General features: G+C 34.7%; 1 protein-coding gene and 1 pseudogene across 2 annotated transcripts; one reads left to right on the top strand and one right to left on the bottom strand.

Annotated features, from left to right (window-relative positions):
• Positions 1 to 824: 824 nt before the first annotated feature.
• LOC145636697 (uncharacterized) lies at positions 825 to 10792 on the top strand. Its single transcript, XM_081688259.1, has 8 exons — positions 825 to 881; positions 3594 to 3677; positions 6152 to 6682; positions 6785 to 6838; positions 7777 to 8378; positions 9568 to 9828; positions 9906 to 9922; positions 10701 to 10792. The coding sequence occupies exons 1-8, from the start codon at positions 825 to 827 to the stop codon at positions 10790 to 10792; spliced, it is 1698 nt and encodes a 565-aa protein (XP_081544385.1).
• On the bottom strand, positions 10496 to 14564 carry LOC145636696 (rho guanine nucleotide exchange factor 8-like; annotated as a pseudogene). Its single transcript, XR_014114144.1, has 7 exons — positions 14514 to 14564; positions 14171 to 14429; positions 13907 to 14019; positions 12919 to 13238; positions 12554 to 12826; positions 12043 to 12245; positions 10496 to 11925 (listed from the first exon to the last, which is right to left on the bottom strand). The product of XR_014114144.1 is annotated as a rho guanine nucleotide exchange factor 8-like (transcript).
• Positions 14565 to 14577: the final 13 nt, after the last annotated feature.

The raw sequence follows: 14577 nt of genomic DNA, 5'->3' as shown, positions 1-14577 counted from the left end.
AAAAATCAAAAATCTTAAATAATGTAAACTACTCCCTCCGTTTTTAAATATTTGCTCCACTTTTCATTTGCGACCGTTTTTAATACTTGCTTCATTTCCTTATTTGGAAAACTTTTACAATATTTAATTAATTTCTCTCACCTAGTAGTCCCAACATATATTCTCTCTCCTCCAATTCTCTCCACAACTTTTGCCTTCTACAATTTTTTATTCTTCTATCAATCCCACTAGGCCCCTACCTCCATATTTTTATTACTTTCTTTAATTTCTCCTAAAACTCCGCGCATGGAGAAATGAAGCAAATATTTAAAAATAGAGGGAGTAATTATGAATTATTTTGTACAGTACTTTAATGTTAGATTCCATTTTTTTTTTCTTATTTGATGTGATTGATTCCATATGGGACTAATATTATGAAATAGAGGGAGTAGTAATTTTTATTAGAATATTTTTTTAGTGTTATTTTCGGACAACAATTATAATTTTTGGTGAAATTTGGTAACAATATAATCGGAAGCCAATCGAACACTGTACAATTGATGTGCACTTGTGTAGCTAATTTAAATTGCTACAATAAAAAATTGACGAGGGTACTTTTTTTTTTTTTGAGACAATTAAATGAACTGTACCCTCACCTCTATTATATTTTCCTTGCTATATTTCCTCTCTCCTATATTTCCTCTCTATAACCTCACCCCTTTTTTTTTTTTTTTTTTTTTTTGAGCAAAACCACTCGCAAAACCAGACAATAAAATCGGGGTAGGAGAGAGAGTTATTTTTTTGCTGCTGGAGAAGAACAAGAACCTATCTTGAAAATTCAAACGATGAGACTCACTGCTGCTCTTGATTCTCTTCTTAGAAGCAGTATTACTTGGCTTCAGGTATAACTTAACGATTTTGCATGAAAATGGTTTAAATTTCATGATTTTTTGAGTAATTTTATGTGGGGTTAGTTTATTTTGAAATAATATTTAATGGGGTCTCTTTATTTTGAGTTAATTTATGTAGGGTTAAGTTAATGCTGTACTCATTTTTATATGGATGTGTGAAAAACGTGTTTGATATTTTAGATTTTGTTTATTTTGACTAGATCTATGTGAAAAACGTGTTTGATATTTTAGATTTTGTTTATTTTGACTAGATCTATGTGAAAAACGTGTTTGATATTTTAGATTTTGTTTATTTTGACTAGATCTATGTGAAAAACGTGTAATTTTTTTTTTTTCAATTGTCAAGATTAATGTGAATATCATGTGAAAAACGTGCATGAATTTTTTATTTTATTTTTTAAATCATCATTTTTGTAAGATCTAAGTGAAAATAATGGGTATACTTGGGCTGTTTATTTAAATTAGGGGCAATTTTGGGGGTTCTCAAATGATCTTTCTTCAGAATTTAACTTTAAAAAATGTAATTAGCTAGCTTAAGTGGTCCAATGAGCCTTTTCCCAAGCTAAGTCCTTTTATTTTCTTAAGTGATCTTTCTCTCTTTGATAATAGTAATGATCACGGATTCCCATGCTACAGATGAATATTTAACTCAAAGTTTTACAACTACAACTTCCAAATAAAACAATTAATAAAGAGCACAAAAAATTACCACAAGATTACAAATATATAAGCTTGTAAAAGAACACTTCCTTTTTTCAATGTAATTTTACATGATAACTTTAGTACTATCACTTCTTAAAAATTGTACTTCAAAAGGTACTTTGTATCACTATGCATGGACAATGGAGTGAAGCTATGGATAATGTTGGAGTTTTGATGTTTTTTCGTTTGGCATATCAAAATTGTTATGACGGTATATATTTGATTTGTGCAACAACAATATGAACGAATGTTTGATATAATATTAGGCACGTAAAATCTATTCCATTTGGACATAGTAAGCAAACTTTCTTCAAAACCTCTAAAAAAATCACATACACTTACCTCTAAAAATTTGGAAACCTCTAAATAATTTGCAAACCTCTAAAAATCATAACTACATTACCCCTAAATCAATTGTGCACCCCTAAATAGTTTTATCACCCTTGAAGAATTTGCTCATCCCTAAATAAATTTGCTCACCTCAGCTCTAAAAATCATATACAATTATCTTACTCTTAAAAAATTTGTTTACCCTTAAAAACCATATGCAAATTAACTCACCCCTAATAAATTGTCCACCTCTAAATAGCTTGCTCATAAACATAAATAATTTGACCAATCTTAAAAATCATATACAATTAACCCACCTTTAAATATATTCTAATAGAAAGAATCCTCCTAAGCTCATCATCTTTCTTATTGAAAGTGTATTTATTTGCACGCGCTACCTCAAGTTATTGTAAATTCTTTATTGAAATTAATGCATGATAAAGTTTTGTCACAAAAAATAATGACTATGTAATTATAGTATCTTGATGATAGTTTTATAAGCTTAAGGGTCTGTTCACATTTACTGAATTGAGCTAAGCTGAGGTAAACTGAACTGATTGGAGCCGAAATGAACTGAACTTAAATGAAATGAATATTTTAAGAGCAGAACGAAATTAGGAGTTGAACTAAACTGATTGGAGATGAAATTACCTCAAAGAGCGATTTGATAATTTGAGAGAGGCAGATGTTTGAGCAGCTTTGAGCACTCGATCCATGCCCATCTGGTGTTGTACCCAGTACCCACCATAGCCTCGATTCAGATCAGCCTACAAAATTAATTCAATTAAAACGATGAAATCAAAATAGAACAACTAAAAATCAGAGAATTGTGCAAGAAAAATTTTGGAATGAAAATAAAAGTAAAACCTTGAGAGAGATGCAACACAAGCCAACCTGGTGTACCCGAAAGGTCGGAATTCCTTTAAGATCCTTCATTCACACTGTCGGCGCCTCCGCTGCAGCATTTTAAAACGTTAATAGCGGCGGTGCTTCCACTGGGTGCAGCGCTAGATGGCTAATTTTCCGGCAACGATGGTGAAGGACATCAAACTGCAAATCGAAAATTTCCGATCAAAGTACTTCCTAATTCATAGATTTAGGAGAGAGAAGTGAGGTGAGAGGAAATCTGTAGAGAGAGAAAATGAAATAAGAGATAGAGAGGAAAGTGAAGAAATTTAGACCAAAGGTCAAAGTGCTCAGAGTCTCACACCATGCGTAAAGATTGAGGTGAGAGGAGAGAAAATTATGAGGGCCAATTCGGGAAGAATACTATTCATAAGGAAATGCCAGTTAAAATTTAGGGGCAATATGGGTAGTAAATTCTAGGACCACATGACATATTTTTGAGGGTAATTCGGGAAGCACACTATTCATAAGGAATTCAAGTTCAAATACAAGGGCAATATGGTCAGCGCACTGTTCATAAGGAGGGAACACAAAAATGATACTTGGTGCTTTTTTAGGTTTAGGGATTATCATTTAAATTTTCTGCTGCTAGGATGAAATTAAAAATCCTCATTTAAATTATCAAGTTATTATCATCAATCAAGTAGGGTCATTCATAAGCGCATAATTATAATCATTCCTTTTAATAAACTATTTGCAGCCATTAGAAATTAAGTGTAATAACACTTATTAATTGCTATTTTTTATTTGTCTTCATTTTTTCAGGGACGAGTTCCGTTGTGTAGTACTGCCCCCGTCACACCTCTTAGGCCTCGGATATTATTTAGGCGATTTCATGATTTTCCCAAGGTTGGTTACAAAATAATTAGTTTTTTCAAACTTTTGTAAATTTAAAATTGAAACATTATTATTTATTTCCATTGAATTTGATGTGTAGTAAACAAATTATAAATTAAGCTTATCTTGAATTGCATTACTACTCCGTCTATATCTATCCTTTGGAATGGAGAACCGACCGAGAGTTTTACACCTTCAAGAGGTATAAGACAATGCGACCCTCTTTCATCCTACATTTTTGTTCTTTGTTTAGAAAGACTTTGACCCTGTTTGGGAGAAAGCTGAAAGTTGAAGCTGATTTTATTAATTGATTTGACTAACTTATTGTATTAGCTGATTGTCTAAAAGTGTTTGGTAAATAGCTGATTACTTAAAGCTATTTGAGTATGCAAAATGACCAATAAAGACATGAGCATATTTAACTTTAAAGGAATAGTTATTTCATAAATGATATATGTATTTATTGTTAAACAAATTTACATGATAGGTATAATTGGGCATATAATTTTATTAATGATATTGCGAGATGATTTTTGTACATAATTCTATTTATGAAGTTGTGAGATCATTTTTTTATATGAACATTGGAAGAATAATTTAATACTAACAATACTGAATGCACAACATCAATAAAATCGAAAAAAATTATTACACGCTGAACTTTGTAATGCTACAATGCAAACAACCTTTAGATATTGGAAAATGAGAATGTCTATTAAATTAAAAAAAAAACTCCAAAATACGCAGTGGTCTTCTAGATTGCCTATTTGCCATCAAACTATTACGGAATAGTAATTAATTTTATTTCGAATTTTTGTCATCTCGTTAGGGCAATAGCAATAAGAGGTTTGTGGAGAGGTTTGTGGGAACAATTTAGAGGTTTGTTCACAAACCTCTTATTGTTGGGTTGAGGTTTGTGAAGGAGGGGTTTGTAAACACAAACCGTTTTGTGTGGCTTACTTGGCAATAATGTGAATCTTTTTCCTTTTTTTTTCAAGGAAAAAAAGTTGTAGGAATAAATTTAATGAGTTGTATTGATAGTGAGTCCCCTACATAAACCTGTAAATAGGTTTATCTATTGTTGATGAAAGGTTTGTTAGGGAAGAGGTTTGTGTAATGATGACGTGTCAAGTGAACAAACCTCTTAAAGGTTTGTTCTATTGTGGATGCCCTTAGTACTCAAACGCCTAGCCTCTTGCATGGAATGACAATCACCATCCACTAAGCCTTTGGGAGGAACTGAAAGTAAATCAAATCAAATCACATAACTTACAAAATTTAGCAACAATATAAATAATCCCACTAAAATTATTTATGCTAGAGTATAGGAACGAACCTTAATTGGCTCAATAGCTAAACTTTGTGTAGTAGTCTTCAACACTTAAAAAAAATTCAGATAATTAATAAAAAAATCTGATAAAAAGTAAACATATACTGTATTAGAGTTTACAAAGAGGGCAAAGTTGTATGTCATAGGGTTTACAAAGAGGGTAAAATTGTAATTTAATTTCACCATAACAAATCAGCTCTTTGAATAAGCTGCTCAAACCAACGCTTTAGAAAAAAGCTTATTGAGGTAAATAAGCTCTTTCAATAAGCTTACTACTAAACACTTGTATTAGCTTATTTGACTAGTCAATCAGCTAAAGTTAGTCAAATAAGCTAATATACCCCAATAAGCTTACTACCAAACAGGGCCTTTCTATTATGATTGAACAAAAAGTAGGGCATGGTCTTTGGAAACCTATTAAAATAGGTGATGATGTTAGCATTTCACATCTCTTTTATGCGGATGACGTTTTCCTCTTTGGAAAGGCTTCCATTGACAATGTTAACACCATCAAATATACTCTTATGGAATTTGGAAATAAGTCGGGTCTTTTCATTAGTCAAACAAAGTCCAAAGTCATTTTCCCCCCTAAAATGTGTCTTACCTTAAAGCTTGCTATCCTTGAGGCTTCGAATATCAAGGGAGCTCCCTCCTTTGGTAAGTATTTGGGTGTGAACATTAGTCCTAATAAACTAAGGAAAGCGGACTATAATGAGCTCTTAGTTAAAACTAAGGATAGGATTAAGGGTTGGTATGCTAAGCTCCTTAATATGGCGGGAAGAACTACCTTAATCAAATCGGTGCTCAATTCTTACCAACTATATGCTATGCAAACAACCCTTATCCCGTGTGCTATTCTTTGATGACTTGGAGAAAAGTTGTAGACGGTTTCTTTGGAATAAAGTGGATCGTTCTCATCATCTTGCTAGAACTAGTTGGGAAAAAATTTGTCTTCCAATTAGTATGGAGGGTTTGGGTATTCGGAAGTTGAGAAATTGGAACCTTGCTTTCATGGCTAAGTTGGGTTGGAGGATTATTAACGATCCTAATAAACTTTGGGTTAGGATTCTTAAAGCTAGATATTTTTAAAAACTCCTCTTTCCTTAATTCTTTTCCTAACTCTTCCGATTCTCCACTTTGGAAAGATATTCTTAAGGGCAAGGATCTTCTTTTAAAAGGAATTTCTTATAGGGTGGGGAATGGTGAGGACATTTGCCTTTGGTTCCATCATTGGGTTGGAGATGAGCCACTTTACAAGATCATTGATTCAATTCCGGATAGATTGGCACATTGGAGAGTAAGTGATATTATTAGAGATGGGAGGTGGGATTTAAGGAGAGTGAGTCATGTTATTCCAAGTCACATTTGCAGATTAATCGAGCTAATTCCCCTCCCTTCAATTGCTGCTGTCAAGGATGCCATATGTTGGGGGCTTGAAACTAATGGTCAATTTACGATTAGAAGTGCTTATAGACTTTGCTCTCATTTCACCTCTCACCCTTCCTTTCCTCCCTTAAACTGGAACAAACTTTGGCACATAGGTGCTCCTTACAAGTACAAAATGCTTGTGTGGAATGCTTCCCATCAAATTCTTCCCACAGCCACTATTCTCCAAAGAGCCATCCCCAATCTTGATGCTAATTGTACTAGATGTGAGCTTGATAGTGAGTCTCATATCCAGTCTAAGGTTTATATATGCACTTGAATTAGGCTCCATTCTAAGGTTCTTTTTATCTGTTGTGTTCCTTGGGACAGCTTACCTAAAAATTTGAGTCAAATCATCTGGCAGATTGGAGCTTTCACATTTATTGACATTGTATATGGAACAATTGATTATACACATGTATGACGTATGTATATGCTGGCCAATGTTATTAGGGTATCAGACAAGGCTTAGTTCTTCATTTGTCTGTGTATGTTTATGGATAGCGCATTAAAGATTAGGAAACATTTGTTTTTTAAATGGCAAGTCCATGTTTGTTGAAATATGTTCACTCTCACACACAAACATGACTTGATTCTTCTCTTTTTGGGTTTAGGGGTTTGGGAGTTGAGAGGAACTATCTATGTCAGAGGACAAAACATGCCCTTCTCTGTTTTGATTTTTGTACAATTAACCTCTTTTTAGGTGCTGCCAGTGCTGGGAATGTATTGTTTGGAACACCAACCTCCTGTTTCACCCTATCCAAGATGATGCAATTTGCCAGACTATCCTCGTAATGTCGAGTCTTGTATCATGTCTGTCTATTTGGGTGTCTTCTTGTTAACCATCTCAAATATGCAATTTAGTGCTTCAATGTGATTGATTGTGCTTATTACTTCATCTTATATTTTTGGATTAGTCTGTCTTCTCTTGCCGATTCCACATTTGAGTGATGAGCTATCTAGGAGCTGATTAGTTACAGGTCCTCCAAAAGCTCCTGAGGTCTCTGAGGATTGTGTTCTCCATCTATCAATTATTATCTCTTGAACTTTTTTTTTTTTGGGACCTAATACAAATAAAGTTCCTTTCTTCATCTTGCTTTGCATTGAGAATTTTAGTTTTCTTTTTTTTTTTTTTTTATATATTTTTCTTCTGTAATGCTTACTTGTCTACTAACCATACTCCCTTTGGTTGGAAAATCTTGCTCTTTCATATTAGTTCACAGAAACAGAGGTGGAGAAACAAAGAGCACTTTAAATCATCATTAGAGCTCAAGTACTCTTTGCCCTCTGACAGTTAGGATGTGAGCTGTCCCAAAATGCTAATTAAAATGTTTTTTTTTTTGTTTCTTTTTTCAGTCTGCGAAGCAGTATAATACTTTTTATGCGCAATATCAAGAAAAATTGAAGTCTTGTTATGAAGACATGAAAATTGATCGTGGCCGTGATATCTTACTAATTAAGATTCGAGATTTTGTTGATATGTTGATGAGATGGCCTGCTTCTCTAGAAGAGGGATTTTGGAGAGAAATTATTAAGAGAAGAATCGTTGTTAATGATCCAGACTGGATAAAAGCTTTTCCTCACCATTGGGCAGCATTTTTTAATCAAATTCCTAAGCCCGCTGAATTGGTTCACCCAATTCAGGTACTGATTCCTAGGAGACCTATTTCCCCGTGTGTAGAATTGTTTGTCGATGCTTCTTTTTCCCAATACCAGCAAAATTGTGTCTGCGGGGGAGGAATTATGTTTGTATCTGGGAATGGTTATCTTGGACTTTTTTGGACTACTTTTAAGGAAACCACGTCATTTGGAGCCGAAGGAATCGTATTGCTTAGATCTATCATACACGCTCAATCCAAAGGTTTTACTCAAATCAAAATCAACTCTGACAATTTCGATTGGGTGGATGCTATTAGGGGACATGCATTCATCCATCCAGAATTCTCCACACTGTACTGGTAAATTTTTTTACATATATGTTGTGTTTGAAATATTTTATTGATTGCAACTTGTACTTGAATTTTTTTGTATGGAAAGGGTAAAATCATTCTGTCATTTGAAAGATGATGAATCTAAATGATAATTTCCTGTCATATAGCTGAAAGTTTCTGACTAAGGCGAGAAAACTGGGGACTAAGATTGGTACTCTGACCCTTCTAATTAGGTGGAGGTGAGGTTAACCCTGCCAACAGCTAAGACAGTTGAATAAAATAAAGCTAAATATTTAATATGATTGATTGGTTATATGTTGTTTAAAGGATATGTTAATCTCAGCCTTAAGCACGTATCTTAATTTACATTTGTTCACTCCTGAAAGGACATATGAAATGGAAGCAACAACACGAAATAATTGAGTTGATGCAACATAAGAAATGCCAATAGTTCATACTAATACTTTGTATCATACAAGTTCTTAAAGAATCTTTTATTTGTTGATTTTCCAGCTGAAATTTTATTTCATTCCTCTCTGTCAAAAACCAATCGAATTGAGAATTTAGCCCAAAAAAAATGAATCAAAAGGGAAGGAGACGCGGAATCATTAACTCTGAGAAAGTTATGAATATTGAGGAACAAATTTATAGACTAAGCCATAAGTTTAAAATCAAACCAGCTTTAGCAAGAAAAAACTACTCATTTTAGTGAACGAATGTTGATTGAGGACTATGTTAGGAGTCACCTGAAGTGTTTGACTTGAATCTGATGTCTAAGATGGATACATTTAGGTAGCCGTGGTCCTGTATTTTCTAATTGATTAATGTGCCCAACATGTTGAAAAATCTGTCTAGCCCAAGCAGGTGTAAGCATTGCTAAAGGCAGACGAAAAACTCTGATCCACAACCTTGTAGTAGTAAAGCTAATCTGGTTGGGAATATAGGACACATGATACCTTCTAAAATTAATGATATGACCATAAAAAAGTAGTATGATACCTTCATAATTAAATGGCAGGGGCTGCAAGTGTTTCCCTGACCCTCTGTTCTGTACTCAGTTCCTAGCAATCTGTAAACCAGTGCTTGCCTTCTTCCATTTTTTCTTGGTGATCTATTCTGACCTATTTAACAGTTATTTGCATGCACAAGGAACTTAGTGGACTATTTATGTTTAAATTTTTTTTATATTTATTCTAGTTTCAATTTTTATGAACAGTGACATCATGACGAGGCTTTCCAAATTTGATAGTTGGGACGTAGTTCACATTCCCAGAGAGGGTAATAAGATAGCGGATTTGATTAGCCACTACATTAGAGTTCAGCATCGTAGGGCTTCGGTAATACCCAAGGAGGGGGAACAGGACTTGGAGATGTGTATGCAGATGAGAATATCTGGACTCAATGCTGAGCTCACTAGATTTTCAGTCGGTTTACCCTCCATCAGAGTGGAGACAGTGAGCCCTACTCGAGGTCCCAGGTATGTTTTTAATACATTTAATTTAATATTTAATCATCTTTTTATTGAATTACTAATTTATTTATTTGTTTTTGTAGGATTTCTCCAAGATCAGGTGTGTGTAGAGGAATTTGCGAAGAAAACTCTAATTTTGTATCAAAAGGAGTAATTGCCATAGATCCTTGAGTATGTGATCTATGCCTTTCTGACTTAATTCAATGAGTTGACCACTGTAATTTGATTTCCTGACATGAGATCATTTAGAAAACATATTTCACTTTGATTACCATTTCTTTCACTTTTTAGTTCTGTTTATCTTGTTCCTTTTATCTAATTATTCCTCTGTTCTGTTTAGCTAATGTTACATGACTTTGCAAGCATATTAAACTGTCATGATGTCTGCATCTAACTGATGGCAGTGTGGAAAATGATCCTGCATATTTTCAATCTCTGTTTATATATGCACTTGAATTAGGCTCCACTCTAAGGTTCTTTTTATCTGTTGTGTTCCTTGGGACAGCTTACCTAAAAATTTGAGTCAAATCATCTGGCAGATTGGAGCTTTCACATTTATTGACATTGTATATGGAACAATTGATTATACACATGTATGACGTATGTATATGCTGGCCAATGTTATTAGGGTATCAGACAAGGCTTAGTTCTTCATTTGTCTGTGTATGTTTATGGATAGTGCATTAAAGATTAGGAAACATTTGTTTTTTAAATGGCAAGTCCATGTTTGTTGAAATATGTTCACTCTCACACACAAACATGACTTGATTCTTCTCTTTCTGGGTTTAGGGGTTTGGGAATTGAGAGGAACTATCTATGTCAGAGGACAAAACATGCCCTTCTCTGTTTTGATTTTTGTACAATTAACCTCTTTTTAGGTGCTGCCAGTGCTGGGAATGTATTGTTTGGAACACCAACCTCCTGTTTCACCCTATCCAAGATGATGCAATTTGCCAGACTATCCTCGTAATGTCGAGTCTTGTATCATGTCTGTCTATTTGAGTGTCTTCTTGTTAACCATCTCAAATATGCAATTTAGTGCTTCAATGTGATTGATTGTGCTTATTACTTCATCTTATATTTTTGGATTAGTCTATCTTCTCTTGCCGATTCCACATTTGAGTGATGAGCTATCTAGGAGCTGATTAGTTACAGGTCCTCCAAAAGCTCCTGAGGTCTCTTTGAGGATTGTGTTCTCCATCTATCAATTATTATCTCTTGAACTTTTTTTTTTTTGGGACCTAATACAAAGAAAGTTCCTTTCTTCATCTTGCTTTTCATTGAGAATTTTAGTTTTTTTTTTTTTTTTTTTTTTTTTTTTTTTTATATATTTTTCTTCTGTAATGCTTACTTGTCTACTAACCATACTCCCTTTGGTTGGAAAATCTTGCTCTTTCATATTAGTTCACAGAAACAGAGGTGGAGAAACAAAGAGCACTTTAAATCATCATTAGAGCTCAAGTACTCTTTGCCCTCTGACAGTTAGGATATTGTATACCTCCCACAACAGCCACAAGCACCCACCTAAGTGGTTAAATGCTGAAACTTCCCTGTCCTGTCATAGTAAGAACTCCTAAAGGACTAGGTCAGTACAAACCTCGGTGTCTGTTAAAATTTATATACACGTCCCAGAAATGTAAGATGTCTCTAGATGCTGATGTCCTATGCTCTTTATGTGTTCCTCAGCTTGATCTTTCCTGTCTTTTTCTATGTCATTATGTTGTGCCTTCCCAGTCTTCTAATGCCGAGCTGTTGGACTTCTTAGGCCTCCCCAGTGCTCAAGCTTCTCAAGATAGGAAATTTTCTTGTTTTCTGGAGTCTTTGTCATTATCTTTTCATGCTCTTGCTCTTTCAGGAATTCATCAAAACACCTGGGCTCTTTTTTGCCGCTTTTCCCTGGTCAACATTTCAACCCATAAAATCCAATAAAGTCATCGATGCTGGTGTCCCTGGTGAGAGATTCTCATCTGATTCACCTCCTGCTGCTTTTACCGCTAAAGCATCAGCGTAAATGACATCATCTACCCAATTCAAGATGACAGTAGGCAAACTTTCTACGAGTAGTACCCTAGAGTAGCTCTCTAGTACTGCATATCCCACATCCTGTTATATACAAAGTTGATTTCTTGAATACAAGTTTTCCAGACTTTTAGAGATTATATTTGGCATTGGGATCAGATGCTGAATTACGTAGTAAATGAAATCATCTTGGTAATTTACCTTATTATATTGGATTTTGGATATGCATGGACTGAGGGAGCCCTGGAAAGTGGTGTTGTATGAGTAGCATAGTTTCTGCCCTTTCTTCAAAGAGCGCCCTCTTCTCCATGCTTATGGCTGAGCTCCATGACGACTTCCTCTGGATCAAAGTACTCATCTGTGATGCTTTTGTAGATTATGTCACCGAGGCTTGCTTGTCCATTCTGTCAAAGCATGCCCAAAGAAAACTTTAGAAGTTAGTTAAACTTCATATATAGGCTGGCTAAAAGTTGGATCCTGCAACATTGGGTACAATTTGATTTGGGTTGTTTAATCTCTAAAAGTCGGGTAATAGTTGAATCTATGGTTCATTGGTTGATATTGCTGAATGCTGAATCATGTAGTATATGTCTGCAACTAGATCAAAATAAAGTAACCCAGGTAGCAACATGTCCGTGGTATCGGAAGAGCTGCGCCATTTTTCTCGTTAATAATGTTCTGTTACAGACAACAACGAGAAAATACGCTTCACCTTAGGAAGAGACTCAATGTAGCTTTCTGGGATCTCCATTTCTGAAAGCACTTTGGCATTGATAGCCATGGCTGCTTTCAGAACCTGATTGACAGCATCTTTCTGATGCTGTATCTATTTTTTCGTCTCAATTGATAGACCGCCTGTTGGGATCTTGACAGTGGGTATCCACCACTTGTCGTTGTCTCGGCTTGAGGCTTATTCAGCGTCATTTGCATCCTTGAAATCAACATACGTAAACTCTGTCTGTCCTCTGAATTTATCTAAACAGTCCTGTTTTATCAGAACAATATTTTGCTCATCAGTGAGGGAAAAATAGTGCAGTTATGAGCAGAAATAGGTAAATTAGTTTTGTGGGTTCTTACAAGAAGCATAGCATCGAGCTTCCGCAATGCTGGGATGTTAACTAGTAGATCGCTTCGTTGTTTTGTTACCGTTATCTGTAGAACACATTCCACAATCAAAAACCAAACCTCCTGTAGGTTTCCTGAATACCCAGATAAAAAAAAAAAGGTCAAGGTGATATTTGTTATCTCCATGGAGGAACCATCAGCAGCTTGTTGCTTGGAAGGGACGAGTTCGACTATGTGGTCAGTGACCGATAAGAGCCAGTCCACTAGTTTTCTCCACCTTGCTTTCAAATCCGCGGGCATTGGCCCTAATTTCTTTGAATCTCCCAATACAGCTGTAGCATAATAATTTAAGAAAATTAGTGTTGTCATGTGTATAGAAATTAAGGGGGTGTTTGGTATAAGCACCATAAATGAAATGGAAAGGATTCAAATAAGTAGGGGAAAGGGTAATGATAAACGTTACCTTTACTATATGTTTGATATCCTAGTGGAATGAAAATAATTTGAGTATATTGTGATTGAGTAAGGAAACGTATTTTGTTTCCACTAGTTTGTCAAGGGTAACAAATTAGGGGATTATGTTACCATTCGAAAATGGTATTTGTTACTTTTAACCCATACCAAACAACTAGAAATGGAAACACTTAATGAATCCGTTTCTTACATCTAATTTCCCTACCAAACACCCCCTAAGTACATATGATTTGCATTTAAGATTGTTGAATCATAGTTTTCCTGTTTTGAGGTCTTGTAAATTCATGCATAATGTCGTTCAATTAACATAATTTCTAGGTAATACAGCATATGTAATCAACATACCATATGTATATGAGTATATCCTGTAATATAAGTAGCTGTTTTGTATCATCCAATATTTGCAAATTAAACAGAGCAAATTTTGTATGACAAAATGTAATGCAGTATATGTTGTTTAATCAAGTATTATGAACAAAATACCTTAATTTCAGTTGAAACAGAAAAGAAAAGCAAGTATGTGAACCTGAAAGATTAGTGATTGCATTTGACAAAGCCAAAACTGATGAACACCTTTGCCACCACCTGACATGTCTTCACCCAACAACTTTGTAAACCTTTCTTTCATCAATTCAATATCTGAACAAAATAAAACCCAAATTGTCAAAATCTAACAACATTTTAAAATTATTTTCCCACCAAAATACAGGAAGAAAAAAAATGTCTGACAATTTTTTCATCTGAAATCTGTTATCTGAAGAAAACGGCAGATATGGTATGTATAATTTACCTGAGAGTATCTTGGCTGTATATTTTACGACACCAACATCTTTCGTAACACGCGAAGTGAAGGCTTTGTGATTAGGAGAAGAAATCATAGGAGATCCTACAGGTTGAAAAACTTCCATAGGGCGTATTGATTCAGTACTGGAATGACTACTGCTATCAGAACTATAGCTTTTTTAATCAAACATTCTTCTGAAATTGAATGACGATGATCTGCTTCGTTCAAATGATCTTTTTGACAAGAGCTTATACAGAATATGAAACTAATAGACAAAATAAAAAGAGGATAAACTAGAGTTTGTTGTCGTAGCAAGAACGTGAGCCCTCTCCACTACCACCCGATCCACCTTGAGAACGGTACACCACTCAAAACTGCCAATTAGTATTATGTACACCATGGTGCACCTAGAA

This window comes from Chenopodium album, chromosome 6 (genome assembly GCF_948465745.1).
Source record: "Chenopodium album chromosome 6, dcCheAlbu1.1, whole genome shotgun sequence".
NCBI classification, from domain to species: Eukaryota; Viridiplantae; Streptophyta; class Magnoliopsida; order Caryophyllales; family Amaranthaceae; genus Chenopodium; species Chenopodium album.
Note: the sequence above shows the minus strand (reverse complement) of the source record. Positions and strands in the feature narration are given on the sequence as shown.